The 25,494-nt window shown below is 33.5% G+C and overlaps 1 protein-coding gene across 11 annotated transcripts in view; it reads right to left on the bottom strand.

Moving 5' to 3' along the window:
• LOC106788834 (serine/threonine-protein kinase Doa) overlaps positions 1-25,009 on the bottom strand; it is a 30,514-nt gene extending 5,505 nt beyond the window's left edge. The window contains exons 1-7 of one of the 11 annotated variants that reach the window (XM_014752514.1): positions 24,855-25,007; positions 24,730-24,789; positions 23,690-23,791; positions 23,361-23,431; positions 19,828-19,961; positions 11,732-11,969; positions 1,191-1,269 (exon numbers count right to left, since the gene is read on the bottom strand). In XM_014752514.1, coding sequence (XP_014608000.1) covers positions 1,191-1,269; positions 11,732-11,969; positions 19,828-19,961 — 451 coding nt within the window. In that variant the 5' untranslated portion in view covers positions 23,361-23,431; positions 23,690-23,791; positions 24,730-24,789; positions 24,855-25,007. Of the gene's footprint in view, positions 1-1,190; positions 1,270-4,671; positions 6,343-11,731; positions 11,970-14,863; positions 14,987-18,934; positions 19,652-19,827; positions 19,962-20,372; positions 20,485-20,980; positions 21,112-21,941; positions 22,158-23,360; positions 23,432-23,689; positions 23,792-24,729; positions 24,790-24,854 lie in introns of those variants that run through there. The other 10 variants (XM_014752496.1, XM_014752465.1, XM_014752454.1 and 7 more) reach the window with 10 other exon arrangements.
• Between the last annotated feature and the right edge of the window lie 485 nt (positions 25,010-25,494).

Genomic DNA, 25,494 nt, shown 5'->3' on the forward strand with positions numbered 1-25,494 from the left:
GTATCATCATTTCATTGAGAAGGATGAGGAAAGATTTAATTAAGAAAAAAATTAAAAAATAAAAAAGAAAATCATACTACTAATATTCGATATCGTAAAATGATGTTTATTAGTTAGTTTATTTTCTGGAAATAATTGAAGGAAGACGAAAAAAAAAAAAAAAAAAAAGAAAAAAAAAACTAGTTTGGCTAAAAAGAAAATACATTCGAAAACTTCCTCCTCTTTTTATTTATGATCATATTTAACCGTAAAGTATGTTGTTAGTTAACTATTACTGATCGACGAACGTAAAAACAAAAAAAAAAAGAACATCGAGAAGTGTGTAAAGAATTTAAGTGCAAATTTAAAAATAGAGATAGAATTTACTGCTCGCGTAAATAGATCTTTCCTAAGGGGGGTCATTGATTTTTTTTTTTCCTTTTTTTGTTTTTTTTTTCTTTCTAAATACAAATCAAGAAAGAAAGAGAGAAATAGATAAACGATTGTATGGGGGAAGACAATATAGTAATGTACCATCTGGTCGAGATACGATATGTACCAAGTTAACACACACCCACACAACACACACACACATACACATACATATATATTGTATACTTATGCGTGTATTCAAACTGAAAGAGCAATCTCGATTGCAGAGAGTTCAAACATTCTCTAACACGAAATTTTAACGCCCGAGGTGTTAAATTCTATTTTCGTTCATGGTGTGTGTATGTATGTATGTATGTATGTATATAGGTATTAGTTAGCAGTCCATGATGATGTCTATGAGTTGGACAAGGAGATAGATATAGTTAAGGAAAAAGAAAGAAAGAAAGAGAGAGAGAGAAGAGGTGGTGGAAACGATCCAAGATCTTTCGAGAGGTGAAAAGAAAAAGAAAAAAAAAAAAAGGTATGTGTGTTTAAAAGAGAAAGAAGAGGAGGGGTGGAAGGAAACGATGAAAAATCTTTGAAGAGGTGAAAAGAAAAAGAAAGATAAAAAGAGAGAAAGAAAGAGAAAGAGAAAGAGATTTGGTTTCCCGAAAGAGAGAAAGAGAAAGAGAAAGAGAGAGAGAGAGAGAGAGAATACCGGATATTAAAAATGGAATAATAATAATATATATAAACAACCGTCCGATTGACCGATCGAATCGATCGATCTCGGGCTCGCTTAAATCTACTACAATGAGTGTATTCATGTATTCACGAACATCTATTTGCCAGGATGTCGCCGGATTGGTAAACAAGGTGGCCGTCTTCGTCGTCCTCAACGGAGGGCGGTCGTGGGCTCTATATGGGCCGGCGTAATCGGTATCGGCGGCGGCGGCGGCGGCGGCGGCGAAGAAGAAGAAGAAGAAGGAGGGCACGGTGCCAACAGAGACAGAAGAAGAAGAAGAAGAAGAGGACCAAACCAACCCCGAGAGATACACCCGGAGTAGTGTGTGTCGTCGTTTCGTTTCATTAAGGCCCGGGGGTTGGGGTTAGTGTGTTCGTGAGACCCCAACATGGTTGTTGTTGATGATAGTAGGCCCCAATGTAGAAGGAAGAAGATGACCCCATTGGACACGACAAACGGTGTTGGTTGTCGTCGTCGTCGGCGTCGGCGTCGTCGTCGTTGTTGAAGTTGCGCAGTTGTTGTTGGTTGGTTGTCGTGTTGAGGTTGTTGATTGTTGAGGTTGGAGGTTGGTTGTTGAGTTGTTGCCATTGGTCATCCATCAGGTGAAGGTGTTGTTGTTGTCGTTGTCCACATCCCATATCATCATCAATCGACATCGCGTCAACCGATCGCCACACACCGTCATCCACACCACCATCGTCACCGTCATCACCACCACCACCACAAGGGGCGGAGAGACCCGTGTTGTAACACGCGGCAGAGGACGTGTGTAACCACGGACGAACGTTAGAGTGTGTCGGTGGGGGGAGGAACAGGAGGGATACACCGTCATTATCGTCATCGTTATCGTCATCATTATCATCATTTTCATCATCATCATCATCATCATCATCATCGAGACAGAGAGAGAGACCAACCACAATCCGAGTGCCCAGTCGACCATAGTGACCAATCCGTGTGCCATAGCCATTTCCATTCCATTCCATTCCATTACAACGGAGATGGTAACCCAACAATCAGAGAGAAAGGGGAGAGGGCAAAATGGTTTGCCAAGTCAGAAAGTTGCGGTTACGAATTTACCATCGGCACAAAGCACATATTTTTTCGTTTTTCTTTCTTTTAAATATAACCCTTACTTTTTTTTCTTTTCTTTTTTTTTTTCTCTATTTCTATTTTACCCGTAATTTTATTATCGTTATTATTTATAATACGATTATGTATATTATTATTATGTATATTATTATTATTATCATCTTTACCATATATATATATATATATATATATATATTCTCTTATTATTATATTGATTTTATTACTCTTATTATTATTATTATTATTAATTATTCTTCATTGTATTTATTATTAATTATACCATCGTTACTCGCACCGTCATTCGTCTAATTAATAATCCGACATTATATTTCTATACCGTTCTTACTTTTCCCTCTATTATATAATAACTATCGATTTAAACCTAACTCCCCCGTTATTTAATTCGATTTTTCGTGTCTCGAGGATACGCAAAGCCGTCTCGATATTCCGGAACGACTCTAATTACGACGAATTTTATATATACATATACATATATGTATATGTATTATACATTTTTATACACATATATATACATATATATATATATTTATGTACAATATCGAACGACGATAAACTAATTAATACATATGAATATTCTATGATAATATGTACGATAGGCGGATAGAGAAAAAGTAGAGAAAGTATCAACACGTGTAATTTTCGAGTCGATACGATATTGTATGTAAAACGCGTTAATATTCTATTTGTCTAGGACAATTAACCGATTATACTTTACGATTATTAAAAAACAACATGCATGTATTGATATATATACATAAATATATATATATATATAAAAATATTTAATTTTATCTTTATATTTATCGCGATTTTTCTCCCGATTATAAGCCATAACCCCTTTTTCCTTTTTAATCGGTAAATATATAGTAACTATATTATAGTAATATTATAGTAACTAGAATAGAAAAAGATAGAATGCCATTATTGTGTCATTGTAAAAATTGTATAACGAAATGAAAAACGAGAAAATGGTACTCCGTTCGCATGTCAGTTAATATTATTCTGTATTTTTTTTTTTTAATTATTATTATTATTATTATTAATTAAATAATTAAACTTATATCTTACTTTCGTTACTCTTGACTCGTGTCGAAAAAGCTCACAAATATGTTAAATATACTTACGTGGGTAGAAAGTTAGCGTGCCAGCCACTACGATCCCCCAATTATCATACGCGTGAAACACGCTAATATTAATAATAATAAGAGAAACAAAAAAAAAGAAACAATTATGGAATAAAAAGAAACCAACAAACGTGATCTCGATCTTCAGCTTATCGAGGATTGTGTAAAAAATATAAACGAGAAAAAAAAAGAATTGAATTTTTCATGGCAATCGAAATTTAGAAAAAAAAAAATACTTGAAAACATATTCATTTCTAATGTAATTCAAGAATTGGAAAATAAACGTAACAAGTATTTTCAATAATCATTATTAAGAGAAAACGTTTGTTATAATGTCGATAAGATCCGATCGATATGTTTTTTTTTGTTTTAATAAGCACAAATGTGTAATATTACTTTAGTTTGATCGTTAAAAAATAAAAAAAATCGAGATCGAGCAGGAGTTTATGGTTCTAAATACATGAAGAAAAAACTCTCTCACGCAAACACGGGATTGTTATTATTACAGGACGTGCATTATTTTCTGCAACACGAGCCGACATTTTGCGTGCTGGTGTGACTATTCGTTGCATGTAAAATTTTACAAACGTCTATTTCTAACTTTTTTGCGCAATTTTTTTTTTTATTTTTTTTTTAAAAAAAAAAAAAAAAAAAAAAAAAAAATCAAATACTAGTATTACCTTTTATGTATAATAATCGACGATTTATACAGGATGACGTTTAATATCATATATATATTAAATAAAATAATCGATAACTTATTTTTCTTATAAAAAAGAAATAAATGAAAATGTCTTTCCATTTGTTACTAAGAATAAAAATGTCGATATTTTTGTGGAATCGATTAAAATGAAACATCCTGCATGTATATTCAACGTTACGGACGTCAAACGTTTCCAATTTTAAAAGCACACTAATTCGCGACGACGATGATCTTTTTGAAAATGTTGAAAAGACGCAAATCGCGAAATTTACCACCAGCGTGCCAAATATCGAAAATCTTTAGAAGCACGAAAAGACGTTTGATATATTATTTCAATGACATATTATATCGTCTAACGAATTTTCGTATTGGTCATTTAAACAAAAACAAAAAACAAAAAATATTAAATGATGTGCAATGGATGCAATGTGTGCATTGGATAAAATTGAATCTCACAGGGATATATATCATCATATTATCAATCCTAGAAAGAAAAAAAAAAGGAATCATTTGGATGGAAACGAATTGATGATCCTTATTATTATCATGATCATTATTATTATTATATTACAATAATTATCGATAACAACAACAGCAACAACAGCAAGACCATTGCTCGTGGCTCGACAACTTACGATCGCGTGATTCGAATCCAACTCGTTAATGACAGTAGAGGAAGAAGAAATATTTGACGCGTATGAATTCTTTGTGATATCCTTTTTGTTATTACTACCATGAGTATTCTTCTTATACTTGCTAGCGATGATATCGGTAGTACTTGGTTTAGCATTTTTTCCTTGACCACCACCACCACCACCAACACTACCACCACCGGTAGTAGCAATTTCGCTGAAAGCCTCATCCATAGCCGCATATTTCATAATCAAACTTTGAATCTCTTTGCGTTTGGCTGCTCTTTCGGAAATAGCAGGATCAACTTCTTCTTCTTGTTCGTTAACTTCGGTTTTCTTTAGCTCGTTCTTTGATATAACATCATTTACAATAGTAATACAATCACCAGCAGCACTATTAGAAGCAGCAGCAACAACACCACCATCATCGGTTGGTGTTTTCTCTGGATCGTTAAGAACTTCCTTGCCAGCAACTAAGCTCAAAGGTTCGACTCTGCTTGGCCGAGCTAAAGATCTAAGAGAAGAGGTCGACTTGCAATCGAGTTGTTCGCTTTTACCATTCCGATGTGGTCTGACCTTTCTACTGCGTGTCTCAGCGTGACCGGATTTGTGTCTACCGTAATGTCGGTAAGCTTCCGAACCTAATAAAGTTTGTCTATCCGATGTCCTACGATAACCAGGTGTTTTCTCACGTTTCAATTCTTTATTAGTTCTAGAACTGACGTATGGATAAGCTTTCTCACTTAGAAGTACATTGGTAGTACTTTTGATGACCGATCGTGGCAACGATGGTTCCAATGTTTTTTCATCCCTGCCGTAAGAATCTCTTCGATGAAAACTATGTTCCCGTTCATCCTTCCTTCGAAAATAACCAGCAGCAGCAGCAGCAATATTGATATTACTACCATAGTCAATACTCTTTTCCTTATCATCGATAGTTTTCCTATTGGTATACTTGTCTAATATTGAAGAATACTTGTCTTCTAATCTAGTTCTTGCATTGCTAAGATAATTGCTGGCATTGAGAGGTGATCGTCTTGTTCCGATCGATCGGTCGTTGGCTGTTGAAGTGCCACGTACCCTGGTGGTCAATCGTTGCAGCAAATTACTGCAGGAATCTGTTAAAAGCTGTGTTACGCTGGTCGTTGTCGATGAACGAGCGTAACGATTACGTCGTGACGTAGATCCTTGTCTGCTGTTACTATTCGTCGACATACCGTCGCGTTGGGCGAATATGAACATCTTGCTGCTGCTGTTTTACTGTTGCTTTCTGCGATCGACACGACGATGTGATGATAATGCTAGATAATCTTTTTCAAAATTCTTTCGTCGATTATTAGTCGACCGTCCGAGGTACGGTCGACTTGTTTTATACTCCCCTCAGCAAAATATATTTTTCATTCTCGACTCGAATTGAAAAAAGAACACCAAAAAATCTATGATAAACGATGTTATCGAGACTGGATAGAAACGATTTTCAATTCTTTCAATAAAACTTAACGCACTCGAGACTACACCCCGAAAAAGTTGCACTTTGCTAAATTGATCCTGACTTTTGAAATTCGATATTGTTCACAAATGCAACGCGAGAGAAATCGAAATAGAAGATTTTCTCAACAGCAACCAAATGAAAAGAGAAAAATGTTAATCACGATCTCTTGATTTATCCTCTCTCTCTCTCTCTCTCTTTCTCTTTCTCTTTCTCGTTAATTTAACCTTCAATATCGAGTCAATTTAGAACAAAAAAAATAGACAATATTAATCGGACGGATGATAGATCATCTGTTGGACGAGGTTCTGAATGGTCAGGGTCTAGAGCCAAGAAGAATAAGAACAAGAAGAAGAAGAAAATTGCTCCGATCCACCGTGAGAAGAAACATTGTTCAAGGTCGTCGTCGTCATCATCATCGAAGAATGCATTATATTATCATTTTTATTCTTATCATAATCATTATCGCATCATCGAAGAAGCTTTGATATTGTATCTTGAGGATTCTTGAGGATTCTTGAGGAATTAAAAAGAGAATATGATACTACTACTTCTCCCCTTTCTTGATAATGACGATGACGATGATGATGATGATACTACTCTCTTCTCATCTCATTTCTTCTTCTATCTAAGAGTCGATCGCGACGAACGCGTCAATCGAGAGGGACGCGAACAGAGCCACTAAAGCAACGTCGTCGAAAACGATGCGAACAGAGACGAGGACGCTGAGAAACGTTTGCAAAGAGAGGAAGACTAAGAAGAGAAAGAGAGAGAGAGAGAAGGGGGACCTGGGGGTGCGGGGGGTAAACCGAGGTACGCCCCGCCAAATACTCTTCTTGCACTAAAAATATCGAGGAGCGATCGCAAGAAGCCCGCTCGCTCACCCAAACACTCCTAACGATGTCTCTCTTACCTATACACATACATACACGCGCATAACATTACTATCTTTCTTTCTCTTTCACTGAGCAAGAGTATGGGTAAATGAGAAAGAGGGGGGAGGGAGAGAAGTATTTGAAAAAAAAAGAAAAAGAAAAAGAAAAATTGTGGGAAGAAAGAGAAGATTGCGAATAATATTACGTAAATTGTCTTCCTCGGTCTTAACTTACAAGTATACTCTCCCTTCATCGTGTTATAAAATAACAGTTTGGTTTGAATAAAACATTCTAAAAGGGCTGAAATGGAATACATTATCAGACCAAAAAAATATCTAATCACAGTGAACACTTATTTAGCAAGAGTTGATGGTAGTAAAAAGTTTTAGTTAGTTTGATAAATGAATAATAGAACGAAATGAGGGATTTATTATAACGTAACTGTATTTTGAGATACGATTCATTAATTGGGCAAAATTGGCCTCGTCATTGGCAAAGCTACGTTACTTCCTGGTATATACCGCTCCCCTCCCCCCTTAACCTGGCAATTAAGATATCGGGTAAATGATTTATATCGTAAGATTGACAGAAATTCCCTACTCAATGCAAACGCATCTTACATTAGTGTAGTACCTTGACATGGATAGTAAACGATTACGAAATGTAAAACGGTTTCGATAGCTTTAAGTAGACGTAATGTCTCCTCAGACATTTCGTCTCCTCGGTGGAATTAAAGTTCGTCATCGACCGAGATACATCGAGTTGATTTAGGCGACCTCAAAAACTGATTGTAATATTTGTGGGTCATGATAAATGATGAAGAAGAACAATAAGAAGAACAATAAGAACAAATGCATCAAAAAGAAAATCAAGAATAATAATAATAATAAAAAAAAAAGAAGAAAAAGATCGATCAGACGATCGATTGATCGATCAAGACGATCGAGAATTACGCTTGGAAGCTTAGATCGAATTAGAAATTAGGATCTAGGATCGGGGGCCCCGGCTAGAATACCAGCAGTAGTAACAGCACAGCATATCGTCGACATCGTCGGTAGACGCACATATCAGTGGGCGGGTTCGTGGACTCTCCGCGTAACTATTAATAAAGCTCGGCTTGTGTCTCTTCAAGGTCGTCATCGTGTACCTTACAGAGGAAGAGAGAAAGAATGAAAAAAAGAAAGAGAGGGAGAGAGAAAGATAGATATCGTATACAAACTGCGATTTACCGATATATAAATAAGCTCAATGTGAGGGGGGGAAAATAAGGTTCAATTTGTTGGACATTCGAAAGTAGTGACCAATCCAATGAAGAACCGATTCCTTCTTCTTCTTCTTTTACTTTGAACATAGTGATCTCTTACCCGTGTTAAGGTCAACGCTAATATCAAATTACTACTACGATAAAGTCTGCACACCGTTTAAGCCGAGGAAGATCAACTTATGGAATTGATCTCTTACGGTAAGTCTTTTTCTTATTATTCTTATTCTTCTATCTTCTGTCTTGATCAACGAACCACACGCAAATAGAGAGATAACTTTACTGTTGATCTTAAATATAATCAAGGAATACTAATGTCCATGATTCTTGAATAACTGACAGATTTTTCGTTTGCTAAAAAGAAAAAAAAGAAAGAAGAGAAGATCAGATAAAAATATCTTTTCTTTTTTTTCTTTCTCCCTCCGTGGTTCTCTTCATTTTTCTGTTGCATACAAATTTCAGTGTTAGCCAAAAGTATTGAATTAATGGATAGCTCTCGTCGGGAGAATTTTGAATTAAGCATATTTTCTAAGACGAGAAACTCATGTAGAACGGAATTGAAAGAGAGAAAGAGAGAAATTGTAACTCTCGTTTTCTCGTAGACTCGTTAGGACAAATATAAATCGGTGGTAGGAGAGGGCGCGCTTGTATCTGTTGGCCGCCATAACGGTGCTACAAAAGTTGGCGCATACGCCGTTGCTCTCTCTGCGGGAGCATCGTAGATGAAAAACGCGAATAATACCGGCTTCCAACCCCACCCTCCATTTCTATGAGAATTATTTAAAACGTATTATAAATATAGTTTTGGTAAACAAATGACATGTGTAAGAAAAGTTTATTGAAAAGTAAATAGATAGTAAGATAGATAGATAAAGGATTGTAAGAATTTGGTTACACGCGTCAACACAAGCATAGAATAAAACAAAAAAAAAACAAAAAAAAAACAAAAGAAAAGAAAAACAAAATGTATAGCATAATTGCACACACACTGTCGGAGATCCACGCAAAAGAAAATTACGATAGAATTAATTAAAATTGTAGAAATAATAATCCAAAGATCTCAATCTAGTTTTCGTGCTACCTCTGAAGTCGACGTGCTGTTGGATTCCGGTGTGACGTCGAGTTTAGCGTCGAAGCAACGAATATTCGTCGTCATCGTCGTCGCCCCCGTCGTTGTCATCGTCGTCGTCGTCGTCATTTCCGGAACGTTCCTTGGCAACCAATTATCCCATACAGCTTGTCTTGGCCACCAAGAAACCTCGGTAGGCATCAACAAGCCCAATTCTTGTCCGTTCATCGTTGAAAATGATGAAACCGCGGACGAAAAAGAAGAAGACAACGACGATGACAATGACGATGACGATGACGACAATGACGACGACGACGAGGTGGTCGCTGTTGGTGGTGGACCACCGTCGTATGTTATCCAACACCCAGGATGATCCAGGATGAATTCTATCTCGTTAAGTGTTTTCTATTTGGACTTCTTGTTTTCTCGATAAATGCACCCCAGCCCCCACCGGAGAGTAAATTTCGCGTGATAGGATGATAATGGACACGAACGAGTTTACGTCTGTCTCTCACTCAAAACTTACGCATGTTGCCAAGAGGAACGCGTATTTCTAGATCCAGCTTTTAAAACGTTTTCTGGGTCAGAGGGGACGACACACACCGTTCTCGATATCCCCTAAATGTATTTATCTCCAATAGGCCAAATTTTCTTCTTCGAAAGCCTTGTCTTGTTTCTTCTTTTTCTTTTTCTTCTGTCAGATGATTTAATAACCCAAAACGAGAATAAGTGCGTTTCCATACGATTTACATCCAATTATTGTCCAATCTTCCTCCACTTTTACCCATCTTCTTTGAGCATCCTTTTTTTCAAGAAAAACCCATTATCGATTCATATCGATCGATCGAAGAGGACTAGAAAGAAAGCTAACGTTTCGATCTCAAACTTTCCAATCGATTCTTCTCTTTTCAACGATAAGAGAAGAAAGTGGCGAAGAAAGAGAAGGAGGCTGAGGAGGAGGAGGAGAAAAAAGCCGATGACGATGACGATTATGACGATGACGACGACAACAACAACAACAACAACTTATCCCTAAGGATAACGACAACGACGAAGACGACGACGAAGACGTTGCACCAGCCATCTGGCGCAAACTCGTACTAAAACTCGCGGCGAAAACGCGTGACGACCGCCGCAAGTCCCCCTCGAAAATAGTCCCTCGGTCTAAAATAGCCGACGCCGAGTAAAAGAAAGAAGAATCTCATCGGCATTCGCTTTGGTACGCAAGCGAAAAAGAGAAAGGAAGAAAGAGAAAGAATAAGAAGAAGAAAAAGATGAAGATGAAGATGAGCTTTCGTTTGCTCTCAACCAACTTCAGTTAAACTTCTCCAGTGTTTGAAAATTTGCCTCGTCGTATCTCATCCATACGAAAGTAATTTGTTCTCTCTTTCTTTCTTTATTTATTTATTTCCTTTCTCATCCTCATCCTCGTCTTCGATTCCATCAGATTGCTTTTTATCTCAACGACGTTAAAATTAAATTTCGATATACGAAGAAACGTATAACACAATACAACGAACTTCTCCTCCGGTGTCTCGTATCAAACGCAACGACGCAGAAAGGAAAGTAGTCTAGCTCGGGAAGGAAGTAGAAAATGATAGTGGAATAAATAAAGAGAGGTTGAGAATTAACCTAACGGGGATATTAAATGCTTAGCTAGCTAAAGTAGATTCTCATATTTCCAGGTAACGGACGAGCTAAGATGTTCCCGTTTATATCACTATACCTATGTTAAATGATTTTCTCTGAAAAATAAAACAAACTTTCTAGAATCTAAGCGTTTAACATAGAATTTTTTCATTAGTGTAAAAGTAATATTATTATGTTCGACGTGAGAGAGAGTGTATATATAAAGAATAATTATTATTCAACTTTATAAGAACGGAGTACCATTATTAATTTCTTAGAACAAGATCTTATATTTGTCGATAGAATAAATATATAATCGATCATTTTCATTCTGTCTACTATCGACCATCTTCTTTTTTTATTTTTTTTCTATAAAGATCGAAGGGTCTGGCTTAGGGGGATCTACTATAAAAAAAACCCCTCTCGTAGCGCACCGATAAAAAAAAAATACGATTTTTACTACGCTCCCACCCCCTATTTTTTTTTATCTCATAATTATTAAAATCTCGTTGCGACACACGATTTTATTTGTGAGTATATATATATATACATATATATATATATATATATACGAATGAAGAAAAAAAAAAAACTATATATGTGTATATATATATATATATATATAAAAAAAAAAAAAAACCAAAGAGAATAAAATAAATAAATAAATATTACCGACGTCTTCCGTGTTTCCCCTTCCATTTTCGTTTAATCGTTTTATCTTTGAAACTATTCCGACTCACCTGACTCCTGGATGATGGCGAACGATGGCGATGCCTTTCCTGGCTAGGCGAGGAGGACCCATGGTGTCGGTGAATTCGCACGCGACGCGACGAGGTCGGATGCGCCAGGTGGGTACGATCACGATCACGATGTCCGTGCTGTCTACCACTGCTAGGTGAACGACGATGACTTCTTTTGTATCGCCTTTCCTGACTGGTTCCGCGTTCGTGTTGTCGAGACCTCAATACCCGCTCGCCGCTAAAAAAATAATTCACAATTTATAATCATTCGTAATATTCCAATTAAATCTCTAACAAACACACTTCAGTAGTTCTTTTTTTTTTGTTGTTATTAACACTAAAATTATATACCGTTACCGGTCAAACACGACCAATTTTTGAATACAAATCTTTGTTCGAGATTAAACGAATATTTTATACATTTTGTATCTTTTTTTTCTCTTTACAATTAAATCCAAGTAATTTCAATCAATTTGGTGTGATGATACAGGAGGACTTGAATATAATAACAATTAAAATATTATTTATTATTAGAATTTTTGATCGTTGTGATCGAATTATCAAATTTAATTAATTGATGATAATATCTTACGAATGAATTTGAAATAATTGTATTATATTTTCTTTTCTGGTTTTTCTCGAGGAGGAAAAAGAAAAAAGAACAATAGAAAAAAAAGAGTGATATTTATATAAGGAAAATTAATTGAAACGAGACACATCATCATTTTCTCTTTTCCCACGAGAACTATTTTATTATTATTATTATTATTGTTAATCGTAGATTTGATTAGAGCCATGCAAGCTATCCAAAGAAGGAACCAAATTTCACGATCTCCACCTTAGAATGAGTCAGCAAAGGAAGTCGTTACGATTCGTAATTGGGCAACGATCCAACGGAGTTGAATTTCAAACCGAAGCCTGGCGATGGTGATGGTGTGGTTCCGCGATGCTTAACTCATTATACGTGTCTGCGTTGTGTTTCTTTATTAACCATCTTTATTGACCATTTTCTTCATCTAATAATATGCGCTTATATACATACGCCGTTAAATTATTATAGCATACAGGAACTACATACTTTTATATATATATATATTTTATGTTTAACAGCATATATTAAAAACAAACGTTTGATAAGAAAAGAAAAATTTGTTAAATAAATGATCAATTTGTCGTAATACATTGTTTAATATTATCTTATTTAAATAATTTACGACTAAATAAATTCTCCGAGAGATCAATCGAGATTCACGTTGAAAAGAAATAATAAAAAAAAAAAAAACAAAATAATATGCAGGGGGCTTTAGCAGGAAGGATTCCACAAAGTTTTTCAGAATGACGCATCAACCGCGTCCAGATTGGTTTCAAGTACCTTTTCCCGAAGCGGATTAGGTCGAACCACTTGGTTCAAGGTCGGCCAGCAAACTCATCAAATTAAAATTTACAACAAGAAAGTAGAAGAAAAGAAAGAATGAAAGAACAAAAAAAAAAAAATGAAATGAATTGTAAGAACAATTGGAGGAAACACTCGAGGAATTCCCGAAAGATGTACTTACAGGCTCCTGGATACCAAAAGAAATAATTGAAAAAGAAAATCTTCTACGGTTTCTTCGTCTATCTTTCGACGAATGCACATGTGTGCATCTTCTTGCTTACTTGCTTGCTTTCGCAGATGATACCAATGGAATGAACGAACGAACGAACGATATCAAATCGCGTGATTTATTGGCCGAACCGGAAGGGATAACGTAAAACGTTCAATCGGACGAAGTATTTGAAAGCATCCAAGATTCGGAATTGGATAGTTTTCAGTAGTGGGAGGATGAGAAATGAAAGAGAAGGGTTAGAAGACGACGTCAATAGGAAGTCGCGGCAAAAGAAAGAAGTTAAGAAAAGGATTAAAAAAAAAAAATGTATGAAGAAATAAGAGCCGAAACGAGCAAAAGAAAAAATAAAAAGAAAAAAAATAGAAGAAGAAAATCGATCGAATGTGCAGCTTCTTTTCTGCAGTTTCGCCTCTTGGAAGGTTTCCAAGGTCTTACAGTATACGTATATATAAGTATGTATACATGGAAACTAACATAGATATACACACATACGCATACTACTAGTAAGAAAATTCGAAATGGATGGATACGGGTTATCCGTGTAAAATGGGTCATGGGATTTTGCGCAAAGGAGCCAATTTTATCCGCAATCATACTCCTATCTTTCACCCACACATTCCAATCTGCCTACTACCACCACTTTCTTTTCTTTCCTTTTGTCTCTTTCTCTATTCAACTCATGAAAAATTCTAATCGATATAAGCGAAACAACGAATAACTTTGTTCTTTTTATATTCTTTACGTATCCTCCTTCTTTTCTTTTTTTTTTATTTTGTTCTTTCTACTCTACTTTACCGACCGAGAAGAAGAATTTGAGAAAAAAAAAGTCTAATTTTATAAATAGAGCGTCTCTACCCCTCTTGTAATGTCGTAACGATCATTCTACAATGTTAAGTAAGGACTTTTCTTTTTTTGAGAATGATCATCGAAGGATGATGAGCAAATAAGGCGGTAAATTCAAGTAGAGAAAATAGAAAGAAAGAGAGAAGACGGTAAACACTATTCTACAGTGTGTACACATTCTCTCGTCTACCCCTTTTTCGTAAAAGAAACTTTAACGACTTAACAACTTCCCTACCAAGTTTTAATCTCTCTCTCTCTCTCTCTCTCTCTCTCTCTTTCTTACTTTCACTCGTGTACACTCTTTGCTCTGTCTCTTCTTTTCTATTTCTGCTCTTCAAGAAGATAATCTTCACGAGTAAACGAATAAACGAAGAAACTTATTTACGTGTGTTATTACATTCTATAAATAATATACATTTTCCGAAGTATTTAACATACTTTCTTCTTTAACCAAAGCTACCACCACAAACGTTAGTTAATTTTTTTTATTCTTTTTTTATTCTTTTTTCTATTTAATAGTATTAATTAGAATTTCACTTTTTGATAAAGCTCGCTCTCTCAATTCTCCCCCCGTTCGTTCTGTGAAAATCGAGAAATTTCTTTTTCTTTTCCTAATTAGATAAAAAGAGAGAGAGAGAGAGAAATTGTTATTTCTTTTGTTTATATACAATGTATACTGTACCTTAACATCCACGGCGAAATGGAGACGTAAAGAAAAGGCATCCCTTTAAAATTCAGTTCCTTTTGTCCTGTGAGTTTTGAATTATGCGATCGATGAGTACACACAACACGCATGTACACACTTTTCGTAGCTTCGAATTGTTTATTTAATAACTTCGTTGCGATAAATGAAAAAAAAGTAAAATAAAATCAAATCAAATAAAATAAAATAAAAGAAAGAAAGAAAGAAAGAAAGAAAATAAACTATCGATGAAAGGAGTTCGTATATATATATATATATATATATATATAAAAAAAAATAAAAATACGAGATGGAATGAAGTCTCGTTTAATTGTATAAAAGACACGTTGGTCCTCGAGAAGATAATATTTTACACGCACAGGCGCCATACTATATATTATAATGTTTACCACGAGCGAAGAGACATTTTCTGTTCCAAGTTATATTTATATATTTTCATAGTCCTCATTTCTAAAATGTAACCCTAAATTATATACACACACCTTCTAGCAGTAAGTGTAAATAAATTTTAACGAAAGTTAGTTGAAATACTTTTTCTCGTTTCGTTTCTTTTCTTTTCTTTTTTTTTTTTCATTTCTTACCATCGTCATTTTCATTTTTTTCATTCAATTTTGTGTCGTTTGATTTAATATAATTTATTCGTAAATAAAAAAAAATTCATATGTCACGAAAAATAGGGCAATTTTTGTCATCGTATTATCAACGAGATTATTCGAACGCGAATGAAAATGCCACAAGTAAAATAACTACTGGGAAGAATTCACAACAGGAAAAAATTCGTACACATTGTGGTAAAAGAAGAGGAAAAAAAGTAAAAAGGACTATATTTAAAAANAAAAAAAAACGCGTAGTTATGAGAAAGAATTCTTCTCAAAACTGTTAAAGAAGACAAAGGAATTTGAAAAAAGATAAACGATGGGGAATGGAAAGGAAAGAGAAGGGGAAACGTTTCTAAAAGGACAATGACCGAAAAGTATCGAAGATCTTAAATTTCCAGCGGATGTTTACACCTTTAACTTGTTGTAAAATTTCTTGGCATCATCTCAACGTTCACAAAAAAAAAAAAAAAAAACGACGAAATAATCGTGTTATGCGATAAATTTTTATCGAAGATCTTAAATTTCCAGCGGATGTTTACACCTTTAACTTGTTGTAAAATTTCTTGGCATCATCTCAACGTTCACAAAAAAAAAAAAAAAAGGACGACGAAATAATCGTGTTATGCGATAAATTTTCTTCAACAATTTTCAAGTTTTCGGAATAATATAAATGAAATGTGTTTAATGCGTTAGATCATTTTTCTCTTTCATGATCAATTTAATAAAATTATATATTTAAATACTTATCACAAGATATCCAAATGTTACAATGTTTTAATACGCACACTACTACTTGTATTAGTTAGATCGTATTATTCCCATTTTGTCTACTCTTAATCTGTAATAACATTACGCAAAACAATTATAAAAGATAATATAATACGTGAATATAATATATTATATATTATATAATATAAAAGATAATACGTGACAATTATTATCTCTGTCAAATAATTTGTAGGTATCATAAATATATATGATAAAATGATGAACGATCAAAGTACAATAATCATCCGATTGTTTTTAAGCAATTTATTCTATTTAATGATATTGTTTTATAAACAAAGACTTTTTACAAAATCTATAGCAAGAAGAAAGAATAAACTTCAAATCTGTAAAATCTCAAGTAAACTAAATTTTATCCTATAAATACGTCTTATTGATATATTATTAATATACTAACATAAATGATACAAATTAAATTTATTAATACTTGTTCTTATATCGAGTATTTTTCCTCATCGAAAAATAAAAAAAAAAAAAAAAATAAAAGGAAATATACAAATTTAAACGATCCAGATTTCTAATCAACCGGAAATCACTGATCTCGAAAAACCGGTAATTATAATATCGAAGAGTAAAATCAAATGAGCGAAATGAATTTCCGAACGGTAACAAGATTTATTTTTATTCAACTATAACGAGATTCATGTTTATCGATTAAATTTACCGTTACTTATTTTATTAAATAAAAAATATAAAATAAGAAAAATTGTTGTGTCACTACTTTTTTTTTTTTTTTTTTTTTTTTTTTTTTAAATATTAATAAAAATAGCACGTGAGAGAGTAAAAGAGAAAATATGGCTTTTAATATCTGAAATGAAATCGCTCTCATAATCACACCGGTTCAAATAACGAATAGTGTTTTTGAAATACATTAAATCTATAACGCCTCTTTTTCCCCAGCAACCTACATTTTATATTTCTAGAGAGTCGAAGTAAAAGTGAATGCGATTTTTCGCATGGACCAATTAACAATTACATGATCCTACGAATTTACGTAAACGATATTTATTGCTCTACTTTTTTCTATTCTTTTTTTTTTATAATTTATGTTTAGTAATATCTCGTTTAGAAAAAAAAAAAAAAAGAACAAAAGAAAAATTTCTTTCTTCAACGCCCCCACAAAATATCCTGAAATAGAGTAACAACACGTATACACGTGCGGATAATTATAAAGAGACACAGAAGTTTCCGCAAAAATGGTTCAGGGTAGGTAAGATTAAATGGTGCACATAATCGCAAACGTCTGATCCCTTCGGATGAGCGTGCAAGAAGGACGACAATACATGTAAATTTACATGCACATGTGTATACACCGTATAACAATGTAATTCAATTTTGTAACATTAGGTGCATGCAACTGAAACGAGAAAATTTAATGTATATATATATATATATCAAGAAAAAAGTAAAAGAGAGAAAGAGAGGAAGAACGAAAAGAAAAATTCTTAAAAGAAACGATGATAATATAAAATTTTCGTGAACGTAAGAAAGGAAAACATATAAAACAATAAATGACTTTATCTCTTTCTATATTCGGAAAGTAAAAAGATAAGAACGTTACGAATATATTTCGAACAAATCGAAAACACTCGTGGAAGTGTATATATTATTACTTTTTTTTTTTTTTCCATGAACAACTTTTAACACGAGAAATAATTAAACGAGGCGATTCCTCTCTCGTTATTAATTAAATTATTGGCCTTTTTATTTTTTTATTTTTTTTTTTTTTCTTCTTATACGTCGACGAAATATGAAAATAATTTGAATTGCGTAAGGAAAAAAGAATATTTTTTCTCATATAGTCGCGATCGCAAAATTCTCGTACGAATATATGTGTATGTGTGTGTGTGCTTGTTATATTTGCAAATGACATGCGATTGAAGAAGCACCTTCTCTAAGGACGTATCAATTAAATACTCTACTATTGTCATGCCACGATGGCTCGCGGAAAACTTCGACGTTTAGTGTTTTATTCCTTTTTTTTTTCTTTTCTTTTATTTTTATTTTACTTACAAACGAACGATCGAACAAAGTTTCTTCCGCGTTGTGAACGAGCCAACATAACCGAGGAGGAGGAACTCTAATTCGTCGCGAACATGACGACTCATCTTCCCCCCAACCCCACCCATCTTCTTTTTCTCTTACTATCATTCTGATGAAACATTATTCGTAGCGAGGCAGACAAAAAAGAGAGTGAGAGTGAGAGAGAGAGAGAGAGAGAGAAAGAAAAAGGAAAAGTCTCTTTTATGCGGTGATTTAAATGGACAAAAAAAAAAAAATAACAAGCGATGTTCAATAATAATAAATCTCAATATTTTATAATACCATTGAAAAAAAACATGAGAAAGAAATATCGATAACATGGACTCAAACGTGATAAACAAACTTTATTCTCTGTGTACCAAGCTTATCGGCAAAATTTACACTGTCTGAATACCGCGACCTCTCATTAATTAATATTATTATTATTATTTTAATTATTATTATTATTTTAACAACGTGAAATCAAATGAAATTTTCTACAGAAAATTAGGAAGAAAATTTGAAAAGAAAAATAATATCCGTAAAGAGAATAATCGAACGATCACGTGCAACAATAATGTAAACGAGGGTAATATATAAAAACAAAAAAGAAAAGTATATATACGATAGAATAAGAACGAACCTATTATTGGTATCGGGGGGTTTTCCTAGATACAAGTGGACTCCGAAGAAGGATAATTTAAAACCCTTTGCGATCCAACGCGATTTTCCGAGGACGAATATGTCTTTCATTGATAATATTTGAATTAATTATCTTCCACGATGAACAAATATTATTTTTTTACCTCCTCCTCCTCCTCCTCTTTCTCTTCGTTTATTTAAAACGAATTTTAGAAGTGAAAAAATAGATGTGTGTGCACTCACGTATGCGATTAATATACGTGATATAATTTACAAATCTCGAATGTGCTCTCGATTATTGTGACAATATTCGAAAGGCAAATGTAAAGTAGTTGAGAGTTTAAAAAACCCGTTGATTAGAGTAGAGTAGAGTAGAGTAGAGTGTATTCCTTTCTGCTAAAGCCGATCTTCCGGTGAAACTCACAAAGCACACTAAACGCACCAACCAAGACTGATACAACAACCCATAAGAAACTTCATGGAGAATCTCTATCCTCTCTTTCCTCGCTCTAACAGAAAGATTCTTTTAAGAGGGGAGAGACTGACTCGCGGCATTGGCCTCGATGCAGCGCCGCTACTTCTTCCCTCTCTTTTTTCTCATCAGCTAAGCTCGACGAGAAGAGAGTTATCGAGTCGTTACACACGACCATTTTATAAGTTTAATAGATTCAATTAAGTGCACTTGGTCTATGGCCCTTGAAAAATATAAAAGAGCTACTGTGTGTCTCCTCTCTTTGGACAAGCTTATGTAATTTTTTTTTTTTTTTTTGTAAAGTTTACTGATACTTTTATCCTGTAGGTGTATGTGTATCATTATTTTATATTTACATTATTATTTTATGTCATATATGTTTTTTTTTAATTAGAAATAATAACAGATAATCAGAAACTTACCTATATGTACCCTTGCTTTGTGGACTGTCATAATCAATACGCCTACGTTTGTGTTCATATTGAGGTGAAGTCGCAGAGTGAGAACGAGTCCTAGAGTGACTGCGAGAACGATGACGTCTTCTACTGCGTGGCATCTGTAACAAAATATGCCCATTTTGATAATGTACTATATGTAAATTGAATTAATATAGAAAATAAGCTTTATCAAAATTCTTTGCATGTATATTATTTTTTAATTATACAGATGTACGTTGTTCACAATTCATTATGGCATGTCGATCAATTTTATTGCAAAATATAATAAATGATTATGTTCGATAATATACATCGACTTCCTAAGATAATGTTAAACTTTTGTCGTACAGATAAATAGAAGTCAATAACTTTCTCAACCTTGAAAGGTTAGAAATCTAATGACTGTTTGTAAAAATGTTATGCAAATAATTATACTTTACTTTGAAAATATGTAGCACTGAAAGCAATGACATAAATTTAGTAGACTAATAAAAAAAATTGAAGAGTATATATGTATCTCTTTACTCTCCCTTTTATGAGTTCGAGTCACTTCTCTACGAACACCTTTCACCCATCCATTTTACTAACTGTACCCACACTGCTTGACTTTAGTGATTCGATGAGAACTAGTGATCCAACGTGGCTAGGCTGTTAACTTGAAGAGTATATATAAAAATTATCTTTATGTAAGAAAAATTATAAAATATATAAACAAAATTCTACAATTTTTTCTTCATCGTAACTATTATTTTATCGTATACTAGCTATGCTAATACTTGATACCACCTTAACCGAAGAATTTCAAGATGTAACATAATGATTAGAAACTAATCTTAAAATTTGTAAATACATGCATATGAATATGAGTTTTTATGATGTACGCAATGGTAGCATGTAATTTTAAAAAGGAGCAAGACCATTCTTTGCGGGAGTATTTCCACGAATAATAATTGATGGAATGTTCTAATAACTATTGATGAAAGATAAGCAAAACCGGCAAGAAAGATAAAGAGAAAGAGAGCTGAGAATAATGAGAATACGCTCTACATTTACTGTGATACTTTTGAAATGTTTTAGAAGAAAAAAAACAGGACTAGGACCAGATCCGCCTTACTGAAGTCAGACTCCTTGTACTTACATTCGGAATCCGAAACAGGCTTACTTGGTCCCAAATGAAATCGAAGACGGACGAAATCCAGGAGCGTGAAGATGATGCTTGTGGTACGAGACTGTTTTTCGACAACGTTGAGGACATCGGCTCAAAAAATTCTGTAAAACGTGGGCATTCGCATCGTAAAAGTATAATAAAGATCTACAAAAGAGATCAGCCCACTCCGTAAGATACAAAAGAGAAAAAGAAAAAAAAAAAATATATATATATATATATATATATATAAACATACATATATATATTTTGTCTCCAAAGGACAAAAATCAAAGTACAAAGTCCTTTTAACAACACTACATTATTCGTAGCAAAAGTAAACGCGAGTACCTACAAAACACGCGACGCAATACATATAGGAAAATCGTAACGTTATGAAATAAATGTCTATAAAACCCCGCCAAAACCATCTTGCTCGTAAGGTACTTACAAAAATGCGTAAATATAGGAAAAGTTCGAAAATCAACAGCATGATATACGTGCATCATCTAGGATGAAAATCTCGAGAAAAATGGAATGACAATGAGAGATAAATTGGCACGCGTGGGCATGCTGGGCAAATATAGTATAGAAAAATCAATGCTAACCGAGCGAATTCAACTTCTCATGACTATTTAACTTCTTGTCGTCCATTTGCTTCGGCAAATAACGATAATCGTTGTGACGATTCACGGCCAAAGGCGTGCATCATTCATAAGAGATGTAAAAAGCTGTAAAAGTTCGTGCATATAAAGCGCAATAGTAGACAAAGTGTACGCCATAAGGGAATATTCATGAAATGGCCGCCATCTTGAAGTTATGGAGTAAAGCATCAGGTAAAAAAGCGAATACGCAAAGCATACGCGTCGAGTTTGTTTCGAACATTTATAACGTTTAATATTATACGAAATAAACTCGACGCGTTAACGATATTATTATGAATATAATTACTTACGTTGGAGAAAGTTAATGTGCTCGCTTGGTCCCCAAAATCAAGCTTGAAAACACGATATCCAAGAGCACGACGACGTGCAAACGTACAACACTTTAGTGTGACAACGACGTGGATGTCGGATCGATGCGATTGGTGAGCTCTGCTCGGTTATATTCGTTTATGGTCGTGAGCGCGACCTCTGACGAATCTAGCCGAAGGCGCACGAATATGCCCGATCTACGCTCAAATCACCGAGCCATTGGTAAATTCAAGGGAGGATCTTTATTTTACTACCTTATGAACTTTATACAAGACGAATTCTTATCAAAAATATAAGAAATATTATCTAATCTATTTTATTTTTTTTAACGGTTACCATGATTCCTAAGAATAGATGTATCTAATGTTTCATTATCTTTCTATAATTACATTGATATGATTATGATCGTTAACAAAACAATTCCGCGATACTTCTATTCAAAAAAGGAACAATTAAAGGTATAGATAATATATATATATGTGCACACATGATTCACCAATAGAAAATACGTATACTATTTTACACATATACGATTTGAACAACGTTCGAGACAAGAATCGAAATAAGCATATATCGAAAGTGTCATATCTCGAAATTTAAATTCAGTTAAATAAATTGAAAGTATGAATGAGATAAAAAATTTATTTTGTAACTGATAAAGACGTCTTCGTTCCATGATTAGTCAAAAAGAATAATCTCCGAGACGAAATATTAACAAATCACGGATACCGTGCGTGTCGAATGAATTATATCGACAGTAAAATTCTAACCTCTAATCAATGGAAACAAATATCTACATAATCTAGCACGTGTAAAAAATTAAAAATATATTCGACAACTTAGATATGGGTCCATGTGTTTTACGAATTCTATTAAGGTCAATAAAAAATAAGTAAGTAAATTTATCGTCGTCAAAATTATAACTAACGCTTAAAATTTTGAATAAAATAACACGCACCTGTACCCAGATTAGGCTTCTAAGAATATCTGACAATCCGGATCGAATCAGATTGAATAGATTCCATAGCATATTCGCAATTAATCGTATGCACGTTTAATTAAACAGGAAAGCACAACTCATAAAGTATAAACACTAGTGTTCAGAACGAGTTGATGATCTGGCTGCGTTATCATAGATGGCGCTAACCACACGTAAGATTAACTACTTCAATAACAACCAGCATCTTTATCGATAAGTACTTTTAATTTTGGCGGTTCGACGTTTGCACGTCAAATAACAAATTATGTTTTTTTTTTTTTTGCAATAAATGTTCTAATAAAAAATACCACAATATAATATCTGATTGATCTTACAAAATTATGCCTATAACGCTTTTTGATTGAAGCAACTAATTGTAAGTTAAGAAGAAAAAAAAATAGTTGCTTAGAATAAAACTCACGTAGTGCTTTTATGACAGTATTTCTTGATCTTGTACCGGACATAGCAAAAGTATTATATAAGGGGGGAAACCTACAAAATAAATTAATAAATAATAATAATAATAATAATAATAATAATAATAATAATAAAAATAAAAATAATAAGAAGAAGAATAAGAATAAGAATAGTAATAATAATAACGGTAATAATAAGAAGAAAAAGAACGATAATAATAATAATAATAGTAAAGGAGAAGATAAATGTATTTTAAACACAAGACCGTTAGGAGAAAAATACAAACGGGTCATAACATCAGTAAATATTTAATTGATTCTATATAAGTTTTACCTGGTTTAAAGTTATAAATTCAGAACGATCGAAGATAAACCGTTGTGTCGTCGCCATGGAAATTGATCTCGATAGATCAGGCCATAGGTTAGCGCGCCTTTTCTGAAACATATTCAAATAGTTTCCATATTGTTGCAAAATTAATCATTTAAAATTGCATTACGAATTTGTCATAAAAAATATATATATACGTGAGTGAATTGAAACATAACATAAAAACAATTTTGTTTCGGTTAAACTTACTTTTATTTTTTGTCATGGTATCGAAACTTTGAAAAAAGAATAAGCTCAAAACTTTTCAAGTCACCCTCGTATATAAAAAGAATTATCGACTACTACGTAAGTCGTTCGATCATAATTTGGAAATCATTTAGATCGTGTGTCAACAATTGTCATTCTTCTATCTTTAACTTTTGAGAGAAGACAGCTAGGAATATTTGGTATGATTCACGTCCATACTTTTCTCTGTACGATTAATTAATAAAATAACAAACTTTAACATTTGTTTTCTGTTTCTTTTTCATAAACATAATATAATATACAAATAAATGATTTCGATAGAAAACTCTGTAATAATATTTGGTAAATTTCAGTTATGAAAAATCGAAAGTCGATAGATGCAAAAACATAACTTTTGCATCCGTTACACCCACACGTGACAGAAACTGGACTTGCGCCAATCACGATGCGGCTCAAGCAAATATGCTCAATCGGCGGGTTAATAATTTGACCGCATTCGCAGTAATGGGGTCACGAAATTAACGCAAGTTTTCAAATCCTCTGCTACGAAATAAACAACAAATTAAAAAAAAAAAAAAAACATAAAAGAAAAGCCAGGGTAAGTTATTTCATTTGAAATTAAATCGTTTGATAACTTGCATGCACAAAATTCTTCGATTCCAGCAGCGTACCACGTTAATTTGTCTTCCATGTTTATAGGTAAAAATAAAAATAGAAAAACAAGCCGCCACAAAAGAAAAAGAAAAATCTCAATATAATTCAAATGTTTATTTAATTAATATAATTAGTATAAAACTTACAAAAATATCGTCTTGTCACGCGTAACGTTCGATGCGCCATTCACTCGATTGCGGAAAATTCTGACGAGGGAAAAGCTCGTGAAGCACTATAAATGAAAGATTCATAAGAGAATTATTTGACGTACCTGTACCGTGAAAGACAAGAAACTTTGAATATTCTTCGTTCGAATGGATGACGATCGGGAAATATTATAAAAGCTCTTCGATGTCAAACGGAGAAAGATTTGTGGCGCGGATCGCGCGCCCATCTTAATCACTTCTCTAGGACTCACCGAGCATGGTAGTTGCTTGCAGTGTTTCATCGTCTTGGCGCAAGCGCGATGACACAACCTACCCTAGGTAGATACATATGACCTTCAGTGGCCACAGAGGAGAGGGTGAACAAATTTGAACCACATTTTTCTTTTTTTTTTTTCAGCACACCCACGTTAGAAGAAATATCGTGACGTTTATGCAGTAAAAACCTTGACTTTTTATATATTTATAAACTTTGATTAATTATTTATTTCTTTGATAACGATCATTAATACGATCGTAGAGATTAATATTAGGATAATATGATCGATGAGAAACTGTATTATTTCAATGTACATATTAAATATACGTCCTCGTGCTATAAATATAATACCTATTAGCGGTAATTTTGAAACGATCAAATATTTGAGAAGAAATATACGTGTAAAAAAACGATCTATCGATATATATTCTAATCGAATTAAATTTATATTCAAATATATATATATTTGAATATAAATTTAATTCGAT

Source organism: Polistes canadensis, unplaced genomic scaffold (assembly GCF_001313835.1).
Source record: "Polistes canadensis isolate GaletaPanama2010 unplaced genomic scaffold, ASM131383v1 scaffold_6, whole genome shotgun sequence".
NCBI classification, from domain to species: Eukaryota; Metazoa; Arthropoda; class Insecta; order Hymenoptera; family Vespidae; genus Polistes; species Polistes canadensis.